General features: G+C 38.0%; 1 protein-coding gene across 1 annotated transcript in view; it reads left to right on the plus strand.

The window, feature by feature from the left end:
• The window catches only part of LOC134804698 (chondroitin sulfate proteoglycan 4), a 31,526-nt gene that overhangs the window by 1,475 nt on the left and 6,705 nt on the right, over positions 1 to 23,346 (plus strand). The window contains exons 5-23 of the mRNA XM_063777839.1: positions 70 to 251; positions 397 to 610; positions 1,898 to 2,053; positions 2,208 to 2,435; positions 3,406 to 3,696; positions 4,281 to 4,478; positions 6,490 to 6,596; positions 7,148 to 7,283; positions 7,475 to 7,650; positions 7,845 to 8,004; positions 8,106 to 9,493; positions 9,747 to 9,900; positions 9,972 to 10,466; positions 11,068 to 11,263; positions 12,671 to 12,826; positions 12,984 to 14,842; positions 17,460 to 17,698; positions 22,695 to 22,845; positions 23,146 to 23,293. Coding sequence (XP_063633909.1) covers positions 70 to 251; positions 397 to 610; positions 1,898 to 2,053; positions 2,208 to 2,435; positions 3,406 to 3,696; positions 4,281 to 4,478; positions 6,490 to 6,596; positions 7,148 to 7,283; positions 7,475 to 7,650; positions 7,845 to 8,004; positions 8,106 to 9,493; positions 9,747 to 9,900; positions 9,972 to 10,466; positions 11,068 to 11,263; positions 12,671 to 12,826; positions 12,984 to 14,842; positions 17,460 to 17,698; positions 22,695 to 22,845; positions 23,146 to 23,253 — 6,594 coding nt within the window. The 3' untranslated portion in view covers positions 23,254 to 23,293. The remainder of the gene's footprint in view (positions 1 to 69; positions 252 to 396; positions 611 to 1,897; positions 2,054 to 2,207; positions 2,436 to 3,405; positions 3,697 to 4,280; positions 4,479 to 6,489; positions 6,597 to 7,147; positions 7,284 to 7,474; positions 7,651 to 7,844; positions 8,005 to 8,105; positions 9,494 to 9,746; positions 9,901 to 9,971; positions 10,467 to 11,067; positions 11,264 to 12,670; positions 12,827 to 12,983; positions 14,843 to 17,459; positions 17,699 to 22,694; positions 22,846 to 23,145; positions 23,294 to 23,346) is intronic.

Genomic DNA, 23,346 nt, shown 5'->3' on the forward strand with positions numbered 1-23,346 from the left:
GTTAACACATGGTGACAGGTATGGATCTGTCTTCTTCATTAGCCTTTAATTTTTATATAATTTCAACAGGTGTTTTATAATGGAGTTAAAATAATAGAAAAAGCTAGAAGTCGCAGTGCTTCAGTGCACGTAGAGGGTGTCACATGGAACTGTGCACCTGAATTTGATGCAGACATTAACTCAGACATCAGCTTCATTGATGAAGGCGCCTATCTTATACTACCCAAGATCAACTCTAGGGCTGGAGGAAGGTTTGTATATTTTAACTTTTAACTTGGAGTATTTAATTTGAAATGGAGACTTAAATGAAATTTTCTTTATTTTGAATCATCTAGTGGATTCAGGCACATGCCAGCATAGATTCCATTCATGTATCCCAATATATACTTTTTTCAGATGGCAGATTGAATTCAAGACAATAACACCTAATGCTATAATTCTTTACAATCCTGGAGGTGGGAGAGGCTCAGTGTCTGATTTTCTTGGTGTTGAAATACTAGATGGAGTGGTCAGAGTTAAAATGGCGCGTGGACAAATTGTACACACTGTGAGAGTCAGCGATGGACAGTGGCATAAAATACATTTGTTGTTCAATCCTTCACTAATAGAGGTACCTGTTTTTAAAATACTTTTTTTTTTGACTTTAAATAACTATAAGACTGTGACTGAAAGTACAATTATTTAGTTCTGCTTCAAGTGCTGTAATGAGTATTAATGCAATGAAAAATTATATATTAAAAAAACCTAGTTGTTTGTAAATTGTATTAATTTGTGGATTGGATCCAAGGAGGATTATAATAGAACTGCCTGGGCTTAATACCTTAGATTAGATGCTACATGCAATTAAATGTCTCAATTTATTGCCCTTTTCTTTTTATTATTCATGTTTGCTAATAATCAGGGGAAATTATTCGTGTATACGCGAATTTTGGCACAGTTGTAGGGAACGGTGTATTATACAACATACTAAAAGTACCGGAGGTTGGGGGTGAAGCTAACGGGTTGGGGATGGGGGGTTTTTGGGTGTCCCTTTTTATATTTTTTCATATATAACTCGTAAACGGTGGCCCATAGTAAAAAATGTTCTTTTACTTACATAATCTACATAAAACTGTCTACAAAAAAGATCATGTACACTTTATGCTAGAACCCATCTTTAAAAAGATTTTAAAGCGGGAATGTTGTTTATAATCAATCCTAAGATCATTCTCTTTAGTTTTACGTAAATAGCCAGCCAATGAAGGCAAGCCGTAGAATCCCATACAACTCGCCGCCACAAGCTTCCCTGGGGCATATTATTGTATGTATGTTAGTCTGTGTATGTATTTCTTGGCCTTAGTAGCCCGAAATTAAGAGTAAAAGTAAAATAAAAGATATCGCTTTTGCGCTCTGCTGCAATGCGAAAGTATTTTCTTGTTAAAATTTAGGATTTCTGTCGTATACCCGATTGAAGATCCAAGGCTACGACGATAGGCTAAAGGTATTGTGCCAGCTTTTCGAGCAATGGCGCTATACCTTTGGCCTACTCTCGAATAGATGGCGACACTTTTTGACATTGAACAAATTAAAAATATATCAGTGAAAAAATAAGGATCAAAGTCAAATGGCGTTCTAAAAGTGTTAATCATTTGTGTCGAAAGATGGCAGTAAATGTATTGACTACATAATTTACTTTAACAGTAACCGTTAAAAGCACAGCGTAGGTAATGCATTGCGAATTCGTTACATTACTAGTATTAAGGTACTTAATTCTTCTCGCTTATAAATGGTTTGAATTAAAATGGATGTTGCACAACTCCTTTGGGAAAACATACTGATTACCTAAGACTAAGATATGTTTGATGGATTAACATTTCATGTTCTTATGAAATCGTTTAACCCAACTTATAAATTACAGCTCTCCGTGGACAATATAGCAATGAGTACAAGAATCGAAAGTGGAGGTACCCGATATTTAGACCTGTCTGACTCATTCTATCTTGGTGGAATCGAAACTGAAAAGCGACAGCGGGCGTTCGCTAAAGGAATCAAAGCAGCAGACTCCAGTATAATGGTAAACTGTTAATAGTATAAACATTTGCTTCAACGCCTCCAATTTCCTATTTTGGGAAACATTTTCTGTGTCATTCTTACCAATATTCCTTGGAAATATTAATTAAACGCAAACGACAAATGTGTTGTTTTAATTTATTCTTTTTGGCTTACAGGGTTGCATAAAACCGATTGAGGTAGATGATAAAATATACGGACTGCCGAACTCCGTGGTCACCTACGGCGTGAGTCCTAAATGCATTTGGTGGTACCCGTGCCACGCCAGCCCCGCTAACCCTCCCTGCGTGCCGCAGGCGGTGTGCGACCAGCACGGCGTCGACCACTTCACGTGTAAATGCGACTCTGACCTCTGCATTAACCCTGACTATGCCGAGAAGTACAAGGTAACAAGACCCTGGCGGTTGTCTTCTTGCCTTTTCAGTTGGGTCTCAGAAGAACTTACGATTCGCTTCCTAATCCCTAGACTAAGTTAGATACTAGTTTATTTATTTAGGCGTATGGCACAAGTACATAAAATATAGGCAATAAATTAACAATTAAAATTACAACAAAACAATTATAAAATCAGATGTCAACATTCAGTGTGTTCAGCCATGCGGCTGCATGGGTTGTGAGATGAAGGAGGTCTTCCGGTGGTCCAGAGTATGAATGCAGAGGGCAGCGCTGGATTATGTGTTCCATGGTTTGGGCCTCTTCACCACATTCACACAAGGCTGAGTCCTTCCATCCTCACCTGTGCAAGAGGTAGTTGCATCGGCCGTGTCCCGTTCTAAGTCTGTTCAAGCGACACCATTGCTGTCTAGGAAGATCAAAACCGGCAAGTCAATGTGTTGGGTTAACAACTCTCGAGTCTACATTTGCGGCGCTCCATCCTTTTTCCCAGGCTTCACAGACGTCAAATCCTTGCACATTCTGAGCATAAGGAGGGCGTCGGGACTTCCAGCGCTGGTGTGGTGGGCAGCAGAACTCTCGGTGGATTGGTAGAGCTATTTGATGTGATTTTCTCAGCCTCTCTCGATAGCGCTTGCCTCCTACGCAGATGTGGCGGAGCTCCTAGATACTAGTTTATAAATCACTTTAACTATTAATTCAGTAAGGAAACTAGACTTTATTCTGATCTAGCTTGTCTTTATTCTGATCTAACTGATCTAGCTCGTGTTAGCGGCTGTCATAGGAACTCAACATTCGTAATCAATGGCACAAAAAATAATGACCCTCATAAATTATTAGTTAAATAAATCAGCTGCTTTACAACTATTTATAAAATCCGGTCATGTGTGAGTCGGTCTTCAGGAAAATAATTCAAACTTAAAAAAATGTAAATTGTGTATGTGTCATTTTTTTTTTCATTAGGTATTCTCAAAGTCCAGCAGTGAACTGGAGCTGGTAGCACTGTATCCCCTGACAGTGTTGGAAGGCGGAGTCGCAGTGATCACTACGCAGAACATCGATGTGGTGTTGGACCACCACAAGTACGGCGTGCGCCCGTCAGGGGTCGTGTTCCATCTAACCCAGTCCCCGCAACACGGGAGGATAGCTATCGACTTATCTCCGCAGAGGAACTCTCCGCAGTATTCTAACTATCTCGATGGTGACGGCAAAATGAAGCAATACTTTACACTCATGAATTTGTCAAGAGACAAGGTGCGTATCGTTCTGTGTTATACCACAAACAGTGATATATCACCCGTAATAGAGATGATGACACATGTTGAATTTTATCACAATAATGTGGATATTAAAATAATATATGGAAATAAAAAAAAAAACAGAACCTGAAAGTTTCATAATTTAAATCTTTTTTATACTTCCAAAAAGGAAATAAGTAAACAAGTAAAGTTTTGTCCATACTTCAATACAATATGGACTCTCAGTGACGTTGACGTCACGTTCACTTATCGTTTTGTTAGGAGCGTTTCGCGACTGAAGTACGACTGTCGGACTTTGACTATAATTTCTGACTTTTGTATTGCTTTAATGCAATGGGTCCCATATAGACATTTGATTCTAAAAACGAACTTGATCGATTGATACCGTAAATGAAAATTTGTCATCTATCCTATTCTCGATCGCCCGGCTCGCGATACTTAAACTTCCGCTATCAAACATCAGTTTGAATACACAATTCTCCTAACGCAGTGAGAATTGTGTATTCCTACTATTATTTATTTTATGTAAGTTTGAAAAGTAAAGTCGAGATTTTTCATTGTCTGCTTACGTATTTCCAGGTGAGATACGTTCATGACGGTTCGGAAAATCATCAAGATTCAATTGTACTTGACATGGAACTTATTCCAGAAACTAAATTTACTCTACCAAGCTATTTACAAGGACGGAATACTTTCGTTTTACATGTCAACGTCACTCCGGTCAACGACCCTCCGGTCCTCAATTTGCTTCCGGCTAAAGTATTGAGACTGACACAGGTGGGCTAAAAATATAATTATGTACACGAAAAGTCAAAATTATTACATTACAGTAGATAACATTTTCTTTTGCAGAACGTTTAGTTTATTTTTAGCTCAATAACCATAACCCATGCATGTTTATTTCTTGAAAGAATAACGTTTAAATATCTAATCAGTACGAGTATGTTTATTAGTAGTTTGTTAAATTCATCAATAGTTCCCCTTTTGTAACTGATTGATACGCAGTTCTTCAAACACACGCGATTTCTCGCGAAGGAATGTGAGCATATAATAAATGTTATATCTCTCAATTAAGCATTATTATATCAGTGTCTAAAGAAATGACACATAGCTGAGGTTAAAAATGTCACAACTGTTGCTCTTATCTATTGATTAAAAAATAAAACGTAAACACAAGTAGAGCGAATTTTACCACAAAAAATGTATTTAAAAAAAAGGCCGGGATTCCTTTTTGATCTAGAATTATGGATCGCAAAGAGAGTTGTAGAATCTTACTCATTAAAAAAAACAGTACAATATAAGTTGGGAGCGATTTTGATAGCCCTGACTGTGCAAGTGTTATTTTAAACGTCAAACTTCTATGAAATTATGACGTTTAAATAACACTTGCACAGTCTAGGCTATCAAAATCACTGCCAACTTAGCTTGGTCTAACTCTATGTATGATGTAATTGGTGTATATTATTGTGACACATGCGTTTTGTGTGGTACTCATATTTTTTTTACTTTATTACCAGACATAGAAGTTATTGTGGCAAAATAAAGTGATTGACAAAATGAAATATCGACATGTCTGTTATCGATGTTACCTTAACTTATCATAGATATTTATAACATTGTATAATAACATAGCTATCGCGAAGTACACAACACGTTCGATATCTTCTTTGATAGTTTGTTAGTTTTCTATTCTTTTGGCACTGTATACTACAGTTTACGATTTTATTTTTAAATACATTAAATATAGTAATAAAGAAATTATGTACCAGTTTGTAATTGATTTGCGTTCTTAAAATTTGTCGGTAATTTACAGCAAGTAGATTGATAACAGATTTATCGTAGTTTCATTTTCTCAAACACTCTGTCTGTTTATTACACTATTTGTAAATGGATGTTACTTTGAGTTTTGTTTTTTTCAGAGTACTCCTGCTGCTTCAGTGTTCTGTGTTTTTTAAACTGTATAGCATTCGCATACATTTTTAATCCCAGAAGTGTAACTTAACCCACAAATCTAATTTGAAATTGTCTTTTAGTTGGATTAATTTTGCTTTGCGTAGTTGCATGAGTTTTGAGCTACTGTGAAACAGCACGCCGCAATAATAGTTCAGTGTAAGTACAAGAATGACGTAGACAAATGTTGACTATTCACAATGCATGCTTTTAATAAATAACTAGCCAATATATTAATTTTTCGTGTTTAGCCCATATATAATATATAATAGGTACTTGGATTATAATTGGAAAAACAACATTCATAGCAGAATAATTACAATATCTACGATAGCTACAATGAACATTAAATGCATATTATCAATATTGAATATACTAAATAAAATGAAGGGGGTAATCTTACACGGTTCGACATAGTACCAATCTACAAAATACAAGTGTATACTAAGAGGTCACAATGCTACAATTATCGTTTTTGATAAATGTCAACATAGCAACATTAACACAAATATTAGAAGCGTATTTTTCGGTTTTTAAAATATGTAATACATGTGCTGTATGTTTTTAAAAGTCGACATGACAAGCCTGCTAGAGTCTGTGCGGAAAGAGAAGAGACGTGGAATGTATGGGGCCCAATACATTCCACGACTCTTCTCTTTCCGAACAGACTCTATACTATACACAAGGTTTTCTTTTCTCAAAATTTTACAAACAGCACATCACAAGCGCAGCGACGGTATGCTTATGACGCAATCTTAAAATAAACACGGCTATTAACAATAGTCTGCGATAAATAACGAATTATTAACAATTGTACTTATTAGGTTTTCAATTTCAGGGAACGCGTAAAGTAATAACTTCAGATATTCTAAAAGCGGAAGACCCCGACACACTGCCGGAGGATCTGCTATACACTGTGTTGCACGGAAAAAATGAATTGCAGAGGTAAACATGCAGGATATACAACATGCCAATCGCTAACGCTACGTAGCGAACGAAACGCAACTGTCGCTGTCACACTAATATGGAAGAGTGATAGAGAGACAAGCGATTCGATGGCGAAGCGCAAGCGATTGTCACCTTGGCTAGGCGGCCTGGTACATTGTACACGTAGTAATAATATGTATAATGAATATAATGATATACCAACGGGTAATGGGTCATTTTAAAAAACCCTCACTCAAACTTGAATTGTGGTGTCCAGGCTTCTCCGAAAATATACGATCAATTTGTTTTTATTTGATACGTTGTGTTACCAAAACTGAAAAAAATATTGAACTGTTTAGACGACAACGGTTTCACTCACTTGAATTCCACCGTTGTCGTCTAAACAGTTTAAAATATGCCTCACGAAAGTTTAATTTCGAAAAAAATATTGCTAAACTAATTACGCCCCCGAAATCATTTACACGCGAAACTATTTATTGAATTACATACTAAAATGCACAAAAAACATTTAGTTTAATGATTAACTATAGGAAACATCGATTTTTCAGTGGCCACATTGAGATGTCCGGACAACCAGTTGACTCCTTCACACAACAAGATATTGACTCCGGAGTCATCTCGTACGTCCACGGCTCAAACAATGAGAAACAACTGAACAAAACATCTTTGAAAGTCACTTTACAGGTAAGTTTATACGTGTCTACATTATTGAATTTATAACTTTGTACAAGCAGCAATCACAAAGAAAAAAAATTGGGTAACAGGTTTCAAAACCCTAACTTGAACCGTCTTGTCAAAGCAGTGTTAGTATGAACCAAGATAATTTAAATTTAAATTATTAAAATGCTTTACTAAAGTTTTGTACTCATTGACAGGTCTCAGACGGCATAGAAACTAGTGGTCCAGCGATTCTGCGCATATCAATAGTGCCCCTACAAGTCCGCTTAATAAACAACACAGGACTGCAACTGGTGCACAACTCATACGCTATTATCACGGCTGATAATCTGACATTCACCACTAACGCTGACGAGAGCAACGTGCAAGTAAAGTAAGTTATTGCCTAATTATCTAACAGACGATTTTTTAAAGGTAAGGTACGTCCTTTCTGCGAAATATTTTGTAAATCGTCCGTAATCGGCCTCCAAAAATGTCTAGTTAAAAACAAAGTCCGAAATCAAATATAATATGTAGTATATGTAAGCTATGATGTTGACGTTTAGGTATTGATATTTAATTTTATAGGTATGACATAGTGAAACCGCCTCAATTTGGAGTGATAGAGAGGCTGCGGGTAATGGACGGCACGTGGCAGACAGTGGACTCGTTCACGAGTGAGATGGTCACCTTCCGCCGCGTTCGGTACATGCACCTGCTCGGAAACCCATCCCACGACGAATTCAAGGTACCTAACCGTATTTTCCGTTGAGTATAAATTTTAATGTATCTTTTCGTTCCCCTGCCGTAGAAACTTACGCACTAACGCCATATTTCTGATGTTGACAGTTTAAAGCTTCGGTGGGCACGATTCGAACGAACACTTTGTACGACTTTCGACTTACTTTCATCAAACTTGACCTTTACCAATCGGTTAATGAAGAACTGGTGTTAAACAATACCAGAGAAGCGTTCATTTCGGCGCAGCATTTGAAATTCAAGACGAAGCCAATTGGCCTACCAAGCGATCGAATTCTTTATACGATACTCAAGTCGCCTAAGTATGGCATACTGCACCTGTCTTCTGGGAAGTATCATCTGCAAACACACAGCACGTTTACTCAGCAACATATCGACACGGACCAGCTGTGGTACCGCCTGCATAGGCGTGCATACTCTCACATCCAAGACGAATTCTCGTTTGTAGTTGGAGCCACCGAGTGTGAAAACATTACTGGAGTAATGACGATCCGACACACACCAGCCTACTCGACCTCGGAACATTCGTTGGGGCGTGTACATACGACCTTAGAACGACTGCAGGTTATGGAAGGCTCTAGAATGGTCATACCTGCTACTCATCTTAATTTCCGAACGGAGTCTGTTACAAATCTTGTTTTCAATATAACCCATTTGCCGCGACACGGAAAAATCGAAGTAATAAGCGAAAGCTTAAAAATATTAAGAGATAACACCACTTATTTCACTTTAAAGGAACTGAATTCAGATAGGGTTTACTATTCACACGATGATTCCGAAAGTAGACACGATTCTTTTCACTTTATGGCGCTTAGTCCTGAACCCGAAGATTTTCAGTATGTAGGGGTATTTCACATCGATATAATACTAAAGAACGACAACAGCCCGGTGAGAGCGAACGATAAAGTGTTTCACATTGTACACGGAGGCGCCCGCCTCATCACGGCCAGGGACCTGAGCTACACTGACGCCGACCTAGACACGAAGCCGGCTGATATCATCTACACAATTCAAAGATTCACTAAAGACCCTCCAAACGGAGGTATATACAGAGCCGATAACCCCGCCGAAATGCTCGCTCAATTCTCCCAGGATGATATTAATAAAAACCTGGTTCTATTCAAACATCAAGGTAAAGAGTATGGTAAGATGGCGTTCTGGATATCGGACGGTTTATTTGACGTGAATGGAAATCTTGAGATTCAAGCATCGCCACCGTTTATTCGAATGTACCCCACAAACGGATCAATAGTTGAAAACGGTAAAGCGGTTGTGATTACGACGAGGGATATGCAAGTGGATACAAACATGAATTGTCTGGAAGAAGACATCCGGTACGAGGTGACGCTGGAGCCGAAACACGGCGCCATCGAGGTTGGGGAGGGCCAGGGCGCCGTGACGTTCTCGCAGCTGGACGTGGCGGCCGGGCGCGTGGCCTACCGCCACCGCGAGCCCAGGACTCCTGCCGACCAGTTCAGGTACATACATACACACTTACCTGACTTGCAATCTGATACATTTTGCTTAAAATAATACCTAATACGTATTGTAACCATTACATTTCCACTGGGATTACAATCCAATAAAATTGCGTGAAGGAAGGGCTTATGTATACATTTTATTAAATATACGCCAGTAAAAATTTTAACGGTTTCGAGTTGTTCCATACTTTATTTGTAGTCGGTATAGCTGAGGTATATTTTTAAATAAAATTAATTGCTGGTGTTTAAGGTTTAAAGTCAAGTGTCTGGAAGCGTGGGGTGAAGGGACATATCCAATCAAAATATTTCCATCAAGTTACTGGGAGCCGCTGAAAGTAACAACTAACCGACCTCTAGTTGTCGAAGAATCTACAAGTGTCAACATCACCAGAGATGTCTTGGAGGTAAAGTAAATATTCGTTAAACGGTCATGTTGGGAAAAACTTATGTTACTAATGCGATAAAATGTCAACAGGTAATGCATCCACAAATCGAACCGTCGAACATAATTTTCCAAATAACTCAAGGTCCGTATCATGGCTGGCTAGAAGTCACCGCCACCCCCGGTGTGATTGAAGTGGAGGCCTTGAACGAGGAGCCGGCACACACGACCGTGTTCGACCAGTCGATCATCAATGGCAACCGCCTGGTGTACATGCAGTCTGGCGTCAACCGTACGAGAGACAAGATCGTAATGGACGTCACTAATGGCATCGTATGGTTGAGGAATGTCGAGTTGAACATAATAATTATTCCAGAACATTTTTACGTGACGGTGTCTAATTTGACGGTTGTCGAAGGAGAAGCCATCAGTATTAAACCAGAAATGTTCCGCACGATAACAGAGTTCTATAGAGGAAAAGTGGTGGCCTATAAGGTACTTGAAAAGCCCAAATATGGAAAAATTTTGATGGGCGACCAGGAATTGAGTTTACTGCCCGTTCTTAAACTTAATTCTGGAAATATCCAGGTATGCTTTACAATACTTTTTATGTGGTTTTATTTTTCTGATTCCCACTAATCTTTCATTACTCTTTTGACTAGGGGCCATATTGACCCTTTTAGAAACATCCCTTTGTACCTTTCGCATAATAAACACGTTTTTAGCTGTCGCAAAACGTTATGTCCGTCTACAATTTTTTACTTTACTCTCTACAGGCGTGTGACTAAGGGCTGATTTAGACGGCGCGCGAACTCGCATGCGATTTTAGTTACATTGCGGACTGTTGGTTAGGTCCAATTCAACCGACCGATAAAAACCCGCAATGTAATGAAACTCGCATGCGAGTTCTCACATCGTCTAAATGAGCCCTAAATCTAACTTTTAATATTCTTAATTTTGTATCCCGAAATAAATTTATTTTCCAAAAGGGTATTTTTGCTAAAGGCAAAGAGACGCTTTGATTAAAATCAAAAAAATGTGTTTTTGACAAGTCTAGAAAATGGGCCTTGTTTTTGCAATGGACCCTTACAGGCTCTTTGTTAAAAGGAAGTGGAGATAAACCTTCACTTCAATGTATCTTTTTGTACATTAAAAAATATAAAATTGATCAGTAATACGTTATTGACAGTATGTAAACGACGGTTCGGAGGAGTCGTCGGACTCGTTCAAGCTGGTGGCAGCTACGGAGAGCAACAAGGAGAGCGAGCCGTTCGTGGTGCGCGTCAGCATCGCGCCGGTCAACGACGAGACGCCCATCGTGGCCGCCAACACCGGCCTCTGCGTCTGGGAGGGCGGTACCTTCACGTTCACTAGGAACGAGCTGTGTAAGTGGATTGCATCGTATACATATACTCGTTCACATGCATTCTAATCGCGTTCGAAGGCTTCGGTATACTCGTACTGCGCGGACGTCGGACTTAATAGTGATACTGAATCATTTTTCATTTTCATTATACGTCTCGCCTCGAGGGATGGTCCCTAAGGTAGTTAATTTTTATATGGAGTAGCTTTCACGTAAAATGTTTGTAAAGATTTTTTAGAGTTAAGGACATTAATTTATTTAGGAATGTAACATTGTAACATTTGTAACATACAAACATGGTAACAACATGTTTTTTTTCTTACTTTGTTTTTAACCCTTGGGACGCCTAGTGCCATATCCGTACCAGTCCTGTCAACTGCCGGAGGGTCTTCAATTTTTGTACCCGTCAACTGCCTAGTCCCAGATCTGTACAAAGTGTCTCAACTGCCTTGTGCCTTATCAGTCACCAAATTTATTGTATTATATTTTTACAATTTTGAGATCTAAACACTTACAAATAGAGTTTTATATCATTTGCACTATAGCACTTTTTTTTTATCGCGGCAGTTGACGGGTGCACGTATGCGAGCCTATCCGGCATTTGAGGGGGATGGGACGGATCCGGCACTAGGCATCTGACGGGTACAAGTACGTTTGTCGGTTCGGCGTTCCAGGGGTTAATTTATCCCAACCAAATGAGACTTGAATGATCTGTCATTGGGACCATCATTAAGTGTTTACAGACTAAATTTGTCGTCTCCCGTAACACGATAATGAAATATATTATAAATAAATTTCCTCGCAGTAGTCGTGATTGTAATGTCTCGACCGAAAGTGTAATAGATGGACTCGTATCATCGAGGGCCTCCCCTGTTGGGTCGGCCCTCAAACTAACTCCTCCATCTATGGGTCACTTTCTGGCCTCTAGAGGCCTCTTCAACGGTGTACTATTATTGTAACTTTGTAATTATTCGGCAGAAAGTGCAATAGATGGACTCCTATCATCGAGGGCTTCCCCTGTTGGGTCGGCCCTCAAACTAACTCCTCCATCTATGGGTCACTTTCTGGCCTCTAGAGGCCTCTTCAACGATGTACTATTATTGCAACTTTGTAATTATTCGACCGAAAGTGCAATAGATGGACTCCTATCATCGAGGGCCTCCCCTGTTGGGTCGGCCCTCAAACTAACTCCTCCATCTATGGGTCACTTTCTGGCCTCTAGAGGCCTCTTCAACGATGTACTATTATTGCAACTTTGTAATCATTCGGCCGAAAGTGCAATAGATGGACTCCTATCATCGAGGGCCTCCCCTGTTGGGTCGGCCCTCAAACTAACTCATCCATTTATTGGTCATTTCCTAGCTTCTTCAACAATGTACTAGCTTGCAACTAATCGAATCTAAACTCTAATTCTTTGTTTCATTTACAGATGTTAACGACATCGATACGCCACTAGAAAATGTGACAATAGTCGTGGTTGATATAGTTTCTGGGCATATTGCTATGAAGGGGAACATCCGCGAGCCCGTCACACGCTTCACTCAGGCTGACATTGACAACGGAAATGTGGTTTTTGTACACAAAAGTAAGTGCATTACATTTTTATCATTATTATCCCTTCAGGTGGCACTCGTCTTGTTTGAGTTGTTGGACTGATATATTTCATCAAAATTTTACATGAAAAAAATGCAATTCTCGAAGGGTTACCTTTCTATTTATAAGGTTGTTGTAATATGTTGCAGATGGCTCAAAAGGCAAAATGATCTTCAACGTTACTGACGGGCTACACGAACTGTCTAAAATAACTTTTCTTATAACAACAAAATCGGTATCTTTGAAACTAATCAGAAAGCATAATCTTCGAGTTTTCCCTCTAATGAGAGAACCATTAAACAATTATTTGCTAATGGCTAAATGCTCAGATTACACCAGAACAATTGTCTATAAAATAGACAGGACCCCGTCTCTCGGCAGACTGATTATGCTCAGTGAAGACAGCCACCACAGATCCATCAAACAGTTTACACAGGAAGACGTCAATAACACCCTCGTCTACTACGAACATACACATCCCTTTTCCGATTTGCATACGAACGACTCTTTTATATTCACGGTTGAAGCCGCTCTAGCTAAACCTATAACAGATCAAGTTTTCAACATCGATATATCGGTATCTTCCGGAGGTTTGGCTAAATATGTGCATATACCTCAGATAAAGGTAAACGAGGGTGATAAAGTTCCCATTAAAGTGAACGTTACGAACGTAATAGTATACCTGGAGAGTCAAGCGGGGCTGAGGCAGCCTCAGGTGGAGGCGCAGTGGTCGCAGCCGGCGCACGGCACGCTGCAGCCAGCCGTGTCATCGCTCACGCAGCCGCAGCTTGAGTCCGGCGCCGTCCTTTACCAACACGACGATTCCGACACTACACAAGACAAGATAGAAATGTCCCTCTTTCTTCTACCGGAGTATGTTCTCCTCTGTAACGTCACTATTCCTATTCATATTATTCCAATCAACGACCAACCTTTTAGACTTTTGACGGAAACGCCGCAGATACAGGTGGTACAGGGTGAGAATTATACCATCACTAAAAAAGATTTGATCACAGAGGACGCTGACACTAGTCCCACCGGCATACTTTACGATATTATAAGCGGTCCCACTCAAGGAAGAATCGTCATGATGGACAAGAATTTGAGCATTGATGATGCACAATCAATAAATAAATTTACTCAAGATGATATTAACAATGGACGCGTAATCTATGAGCATTCTGGCATGCTTCAAACGGCTACTTTCTACTTTAGGGTATGGGACGGACAGTTCAAGCCTATGTATAAGATATTCACGATTGACGTGCTGCCGGTATCACTAAATGCGTCTAAATTGCATCCAGTATTATTACAACAAGGCTCTAATGTTGCTACGGTGACCACAGAGCAAATATATATCGAAACAAACGCTAAAAAGTACAAAGTGTGGTACAATATCACTAGACAACCTCTGCACGGCATGATATACGTGGGCAGGAATCCAGTCACTTACTTTTCCCATAGGGATTTGATGGACAAAGTGGTAATTTACATGCAGAACGATATGACCGCAGCTAGTGACAGCTTCGACCTTATCGCATACATCCACAACAGTAATTCCACAAGCCCTTTCACAATAAACGTTCTGGTTCAGCCTCTCATGGTTTTAAAAGATATAAAAGTCGAAGGTGACAAGTCGAGAATAACTCTTAGCAACATGGACGCGACCGGTCTAGCCAAGTTGACTGGAAGTAATCCAATATATACCATCTTAAGTAAACCTAGACATGGTACTGTCAAGAACATAATTAGAAGTTCTGGAGGAAATACAAGTGCGAGGGAAAGAGAAGTTCCGTACTTTACGCACGAAGATATCAAAGCGGGTGTCATCTACTACGTGACCAAGAAGAGGTCACACGAGCTTGTCGGTATGGAGGACAGTTTCAGATTCCTACTGGCGGCGACGATATTCCAGCCGGCCACAGGCGAAATTAAAATATTCATTGGGAGCAAATCGAAAAAGAACTTGCCAGGGCCTAATGATCCTGAGAGTCACGAGGGAGTACCTGTAAGTTAATAATACTGCTTCTTAATATTTTTGCTTGCTATGCTTATGCATGTACATGGTGTGTCTGACCATGGGGCTTTAAATCCAGGGCTTGATTTTACTCGCTAAACTGAGCCAAAATGTATGAAAAAGTAAAAATTTTTTTCGGGATTTCGGGGTTGGTGCCATAGTAAAAGTAGCTCAGTTTAGCGAGTAGAATCGAGCCCTGGATTTAAAGCCCCATAGTCAGTAACACACAGTGTATGCTATAAATGCTTCTTAATATCTCAGTATCTTATAGTCTTAATATCTTATAAGGTAAGTACCCCTATTAACGACCCCATTAAAATTGGCATTCATTACCGCGGTATGTATAAAATAGCGTTTAATAAAAAAGCTTATTAACTTTCTTTGAATCTAAGAACACAGAAATAAAGCTTTATCTTTTGACTGTCGAATAAGTATAACACTAGTACGAAAACATCACGCAAAACAGTCGAAAATCGTAAACTAGCGCATCAGGAGCGCAAGATTTGGTTGCTCCATACTAACACGCAACACCTCAAGTAAGCAAACGCGTATTATATTTAGTGATTAGCGTAATAATGGTAAATATTCTGAAAAGATTAAGACTTGAGATTGATTCTTAGTTATTATCTTTATGATTCCCAAATACGTTATTTGCGATATTTGCTCGCCAATAGGAAAAAAATAGGAAATTAAAAACATCGGTGTTAGGTTCCATTTTCTTTGTGTGACACCTAATTTCGAGGTATACCTCGGTAATAACGGAAACGGTATTTTAGATTCGAGCGATGTTATATTCATATATAAATGCACATTTCCTTGACTTTAAATTTTATTGAAATATTTAGCCACCTATAAAGCTAAAGAGCTATTAACGAGGTATGAAATCTATGCAAGAACTCTTAATATTTATTACAATTTTAGACACCTTCTCAGACGTTTTCTTAGAAACCCTTATATGAGAAACTTGTTTAAGTATTGATATAAAAACAAAAGTATGGTTATAAAGTTTATTTTAACCATTGTTTTGTAATATTTGGAATCATCCATATTGATCGTATTAAAAAAATACAAGATAACTATTTATTTTTACTAGTCGTAAATGAGTTTTAAAATTATTTGAATTGAACCGTTTAACGATGGTTAGAAAAGACATCACTCGGTAATAAGCTGTATGAGAACCTAATACAGACCCACCCAAAACTTTCATGGCTTTGATATTAATAGATTCTTAAAATACCTAATACTTTTGATAGTCTTTTGTATACCAGGTACATAATAAGGATTCTTAAAATTCAAGGGCCGAAGACAGGCCCGAGAATTTTCAGACCTAATTATGTACCGTTGCACACAATATTTTTTCTAAGGCAGCAAACATAAAATGATATATAAAGACAAAGTAAATATTGGTTTTTAGATCTTTGCCTAGACGATAGCATTTTTTTTAAATACAACACATGGCTATTGTGATATTTGTTTTCATAAATACCCTACTCTACCCTACGCACCGCGCTTCAAATGTAGTTGATTTGGATATCACTGGCAGTCATTTAATCGACAAATAGAAGTGCTGGAGTAGAAAAATATATTTTATGTTATTTTAATAATAAAATAGACACACAAACATACAACATTAACATTAACTTACACAGATCTTGTATATGTATTGTGTAGAATATAATTCTGATAGCTTGAACGTTTTGGCGCAATTTGCGCTCCACGTCCGGTTGAAATAATTAAGTATCTATTTATTTAACGTAGGTAGGTAATAAATTAAACAAGAATTTCGACACCATTACACTTGCTCGTAAAGGGTAACCCACGATGTTTTTAGCGTTAAAGGAACCAACTATTTTCACTTTAAATTCATTAATTAAGTCTTATAATATGAAAAGCGTAGGTATTAAATATACATTTTTTTATCCATTATTGTCAAATAAATAATATTTATCATAATTATGGAACTAAAAATGCGACGGGTTATCCACCCTCGTAAAAAGGAACCCATATCCGCGGTATTTGGGTAACAGTGTTCCAATACCACGGTAATAGGCGATTTCGACATTTTGGTTTTAATAATTATTTTTTCCTTTATAATTTTCTAAAACAAGGCCAGAAACTAAAATAATATAAACTTTAATTAACAAACTAACATAAAAAAATATGTATTGGTCCATACACCGCCGGTTTATGCTTAATTTTTGGCTTTTTTTGAAAAACTTGCTTAACCCCCTCGTTAATAGGGGTACTTACCTTATTAAGTCGCATGCGCGCAGCGGTCGCGAACAGATGCGCGAACGATAACGGCTAAAATTATGCCGATACGAGGCGTCGTGAAAATGTCTAATATTGTAAAGTGTAACGTTTGTAATATTGTGATTGACGAGTTATTAGCTTTCATACAAAATAAACTTTCGTTAATTGATGATGACACCTTAATTCGTCTATGTGTCAGTGCGTTTTCAAGTGAGGAAATCAAAAAATCGAAATGCTTGTTATTCGAGTCTGTTATTGCTGTTGTGTTATAGTTCGAATTTGTCAAGCTATAGTTTGTATATACGTAATTTGCTGTTTTTATCATTTTGATGGTCTTATTCGAGCTGAAATCCAGGTAGCGCACGGCGACTCGGCGTCGTACTACCTCACTATCTTGATGGCCATCTCGGGCGTGGTGCTGGCCATGCTTGTGCTGCTGGCGCTGGTGCGGTGCCGCCGCTGCATGGCCAGCGACCGCCGCGCGCGAGCCAAGGCGCACGGCCAGAGCCAGGGCGCCGTGGCCCCAATCCCACTGCCGCGCCCGCCCGACCATCTCATGCCTTCTCCGGCACACCCCACGCCACCCATAAAGAGGTAGGTGTTTTGAAGTTTAATAATACCCAGCACACTGCTGGAGCAATGTGTGCCGTGGCTGAGTCTATGTTTGGATCTTAAGACTCTCTCAACGCTTTTTTTCATGCGAAGAAAATATTATGTTACATTTTTTTACAGCTGAAATAGTCACGGTGAAAATACCAGTGTACATATTTATTATAATATCTGACTTATTTACTTATGGTCATAAAAAAGACTCGAACTTTTAGTGCCGATGACGTCATAAAGTGGAGGTCAATGGTCAATAACGTAGGTAAACATATATGATAGATATTGTTAGCATTTGACTTATAACCAGAGATCGGACAAATTAGCGTCATTGCTTGCAATAATGTGGACATGACTCCAAATTTGATTAAATAATTAATCATTTAATTCATTTTTTACCTGAAATTTAATTTTGTTCCCCAGTCAATAAATAGCACTTAAATATATTTTTGATATAAAAAATGAGTATCTACAGAAAATTTGGAAAACATACTGATTATTTTCTTTAATAAATTTACATTATAAGAAATCTTTGTGTTATTTATTGATTAGGAATCAAAATTAAACGTCAGGTAAGAAATTAATTAAATGATTAATTATTTAATCAATTTTGGAGTCATGTCCACATTATTGCGAGCAATGACGCCAATTTGTCCGATCTCTGCAGTTATATCCTAAAAGTTGATGTACGATGGTTGTTTTCATTGAAATATTAATAATTAACATATATTTTAACTAGTAATTGATATAAATTAAAGATTTTAGTATATAATAATTATAAAATTTATAAACTGTTGATAAAAATGACGGTAAAAGTTCGAGTCCTGTGCCCTGTTTATTTCACTTGTATTAGTGGACTTCCACTTGTATTACAAGTTACAAGCTTTTGATAAACAGGGCACTGGTATAAAAATTAAATTTGAGTAATTTCGTAGTCAATTGAAGTATTTATTATTGCTGTATGGCGAAGCCGAATGGGACTCCGCCATAATGCTTCACGCCAAAAATTAAATTAGCTCATTAATGTTTGTCATATTCGCTGTGACTTCACATTTATTTTGGCTTACAAATATTTGTTGCCTAGCAATTGTGATGAAAAATAGTGCGTGTTACTTACATTATACACCGTGGATGTGTTCTCCTGTTTATTCAGTTCTCCCGACTGCTTCAGAAAAGAAAGGAATGATTATTAAGTTTTTCTCAAACATGCAATGAAATGTCGTCGTTACAGGCTTCGAAGTAGGGGTCACAAAACCGTGCGTGTTTTAGAAAACCGGTTTTTCGGTTTTTGTGAAACAGCAAAACCGGGTTTCCGGTTTTTTCGGTGATTTCGATTTTACGTATAATTTGTAAAATAAGCAAGTATTTTTAAGATCAATGCTTTAATATTAATTCTTCCACAACATATACACAATACCAGCTGGGGATATAGGAAATCTGACGCCAACGGGGAGGCGATCATGGACTGGGCAGATAGGAACAACACTGTTTCTAACAAAGGCAAAGGTACGTTCAAATCAGCTCGATAGAGAAGTGACCACAACCCGGACCTAGTCTTCACAACGAGAGGAATAGATGGTACCTCAGAGCCTCCGAGCGGTACATGCTAGCAGATTTTCGACACTCTCAATATCGCCTAGTATTAGTTGTCATATGTCTGAAAATAGCGATGGTTGAGTCGTATCCTGCCTATAAGTCCTATAACACCACATCGCGGAAGTTTGCTAATGCTGATGACCTGGCCCTTGTATGTGACACAAGAAGACAGCTTGGAAATGGGACAAAATACCCTAGAAAAGGACCAGCCGGCCTAGCCAAGGTTACAATCGCTATCGCTTCGACAACGAAAAGCATTATGTCTCTCTATCACTCTTACATATTAGTGTGACAGTGACAGTTGCGTTTCGATCGCTACGAAGCGTAAGCGATTGGCGTCTTGGCTACGCGGCCTGGATCTATTAGATGATTATTTCTCTCGGTGGCGTTTGTGCCCCAGTACTTCCAAGACCGAGGTGTCCTGCTTTCACCTGTGTAACAAACTGGCCAACAAGGAGCTGAGAGTAAAATTCAGGGGCAATCTTCTCCGACGCAACTTCCTTCCTAAATATGTTCACAGCATCCTGGATTGAAGCCTCAACTTCAAGGAGCACCTAAGCAGCCTATTTGCAAAACTGCGCAAATAGATATAACGTTGGAGACTAAAAAGCTCTTTATTTATACAATTAGTGCGTATAATGTATTGTTTTTTTTATTTGCTCTTCAAAATAATGAACTTATATAAAACTGTAAAATCGAAAAACTCGAAAAAGCCGGTTTTGTCAAAGTGAAAACCCGGTTTTTGCAATTGGCTGTAAACCCGGTTTAGCCGGTTTTTTCGATATCGGTGAAACCGGGTTTGTGACGCCTACTTCGAAGTATCACGTTTCGGGCGGAGCAACTCAAGAGAACTGTAAAGTAATTTCATACATAACTGAAGGCCTCTAGGCCGGGAAATATTTTTTTTTAATTTCCATTTCACAGATATTTGTGACACAACTAGTGATCGTTATCAACGTGCAGTTTTCGTAGCAGAGGTTATGGTTGGCAGTAAAAACAAATACATTTGAATATTCACTTTTGTTCTTAACTATAAAATAAATACTCATCTTAGGATTACACCTCTAGATATAACTCTTTACGGTACAAAACCTTTTCCGCCCTAATATATTTTTAAAACAATGTACGTCAAATGACATTAAATGTCATAAAAATACAACTATAGTTGCGTGCAATATTTTAGAGACTTAAATTAACCTTCCTGTGACTTCTGTTAACGCAGAAAGGTTAGCTATTTAAAATGGTTTTTTTTCTAATCGACGTGAACGACTGACAGCCAAATCTGTTGAGCAAAATTAGGCGTTTATTCAGTATAATTTGGATAAGTGATTATAAATATGTATATAAATCTCATAATTTGTGAAATATATAATGTTTAAAATACTTGCGTATTTGTTTTTTTGCCAACCATACTTTGCTACCAATACAGCACGTTGATAACGATCACTAGACACAACACATCATCGTGGCATCATCAACACATTATAGGGTTGTATCTCCTAAACCGTGCGTCGTAGCGTGGTCGTAGCGCAAAAATAATAAAATTTTCGTTTCTCTTTATGAAAGCCCTAATTAATATTAAAAAAAAGGAAAAATAGTACATTACTACTCTGAGCGCGGGCAACCCCATTTCCCGCCGAGGTATGTATAGTGCTGTTCTCGAACATGCAATGAAATAAAAAAAAAAAAAATTCACGAAACCCAAGTTTTATTTATAGAAAAAACTAAAAGTAAACTACACCCAAAATATAACCAACACGTACCTATATCATTATCACGCGTATGTTTTACACGAGTCGTGTATTTTTACTACCCGTAATATTTTCATGTATCTTTGATTTTTTCGCCTTGTATCCGTCTGACTGTCGTTTTCGTCACATAAGTTTACATAGTCTTTCATGTTGATATCATGTTTCACATACATCGTTGCTTTATGCATGGAGTAAATAAGTATAATTTCCACAGTGTTGACGAGTTTGTAGTTACATTCATTTAAAATATGCCACAAAACTGTTTCTAATAAACTGTAAGCCATTTTTCTTAGTTTCTCAAATAATAAAATTGCCATAAGCAACCATATACATACTTCGTCTTTGACTTGGCGGCAGAGGCAGCAAGTTATTAAAATCAATTCTGCTTACCTACGCTGCCAATTCCAACACCTACGATTACAATTAATATTAATTTCATTATTTCGTCGGAACTCATATTAAAGTCAAAAAATCAACAACGCACCATAAATCCAATAAAACAGAATGAATATTTTTCAACTTTACCTCCATAACAATTTAAAAAATATAACTACGCGTGTTTGAGTAGACCTTTTTACCGCTAACGTTTAGATGAAATATTTTAAATGTTTTTATTTGTGTAGTTAAATTTATAATTTAAAATTATTGAATGTATTATTTATTAAGTTCATGTTGATTTTATACAAATAATTAACCCTTTAGTGGGCAACGGCAAGATATTTGCCGTCATACCACTCAGAAATTTTTTTTTCTCAATGAACGTGTTGTTAGTTAATATAATATTTGGTTCCCATAAGAGAATATGCTCGTACCAATCTACGAAAAAAAGGAGAGCTGATAAACGTTATTATGATCCCTTGTTAAATGATGATTCTTAGACCTGAACTTAGATTTTTAACTATTGCCTACATTTGAACAAAAATGTTTGTAAATAAAATTTTCTTTACTGGATTTATCCGATAGTCACAATTCTCTAGTTTCAGAGACAAGTTTGGCGATATAAAGTTTAAAGAAAAAAAATCTGTTATTTGATAATTTAAAGAAATGAAGACGGTAATATATTTGCCACTATCCGTTAAGTGTCTGGTGTTTATTAAAGGAAAGGGTAGGTTAGAATACTATTGTTATTGATTTATATATGGAGCAATAGCTTAATTCAATACTTCAAATTATAACATGCTAGCAACCTATCCACAGTTTTGCTGGGATTACAATACCTACTTGGAAATAATATACAATAGGTACCTACATATAATAGTATATATTAAAAATATTATAAATAGAATAAACAAATCTTTTTAAGTTAAATAAAGGTTTTAATTATTTCTTATCATTCTATTGGTTTTTAATTTATTCATTTTAGATACTTCATGCCACCCGTAGTTCCCCCGGCAAACTGACATGACGGTCTTCTCACTTACTGCCCTTGGCTGATAGCGGCAAACATATTGCCGTCTTATAATTCGGAAACCCCGAAATAATATATATATTTCTCTTTCTCAACGAAATCATAAAAAAAATAATTCATGCTGTGCGTATCGTTAAAGTTCTCGATTAACTGCTATAAAAAAATAATGGTCAAAGGGTTAATACAAAGCTAACATAATTAGTTGGTTGGTCCTAAAATGTATTATTTACAGATACGTGTCATCGGAGCAGTCGGTGCACACAGGCGCCAGCACGCCGCTGCCGTCGGGCGGCAGTGTCGCCTGCAAAGTGACGCCGCTGGCCGACGCGGCGCTCCCCGACCTCAACGCGAGGTACCCCTACGGCACCGAAGACCACACAGACGTAAGTGATCTGCTGTGACGCCAATCTTACCATGAATTACGTCACAATTATTTTATCTCCTTTATATGAGTTTTGGTTTGGCTGAATGTAAATTACTCGTAACTCTCGTAAGGTTGAGTTCAATATAAATTGCAAATACTCGTAATGTAAGAAACATATAATTTTAACATAACATTTTTACGAATGTTGCTTTCACTGAAGTATTAATAATTATTATAATTATATTGTAACTAAAAATTAATATGCATAATAAATTTCACTTCACTTCACTTTAGGTATAAATGTGTTTTCGTTTCACAGGCGGAAGACTGGAGCAGCTACGAAGCCAGTGAAACCGCGTACCCGATCAGGGCACCAGGGGTAGCCCCGGCGAACCCCATGCTGCGCCGCAACCAGTACTGGGTCTGACCCACGCACACCTTCACACTGCCCAGGCAACCTCGACCAGGTAACCCTAAAAATAATCTGTCAACCATATTACAGTATTTCCCGTACATCTTA

Source organism: Cydia splendana, chromosome Z (genome assembly GCF_910591565.1).
Source record: "Cydia splendana chromosome Z, ilCydSple1.2, whole genome shotgun sequence".
NCBI lineage: Eukaryota > Metazoa > Arthropoda > Insecta > Lepidoptera > Tortricidae > Cydia > Cydia splendana.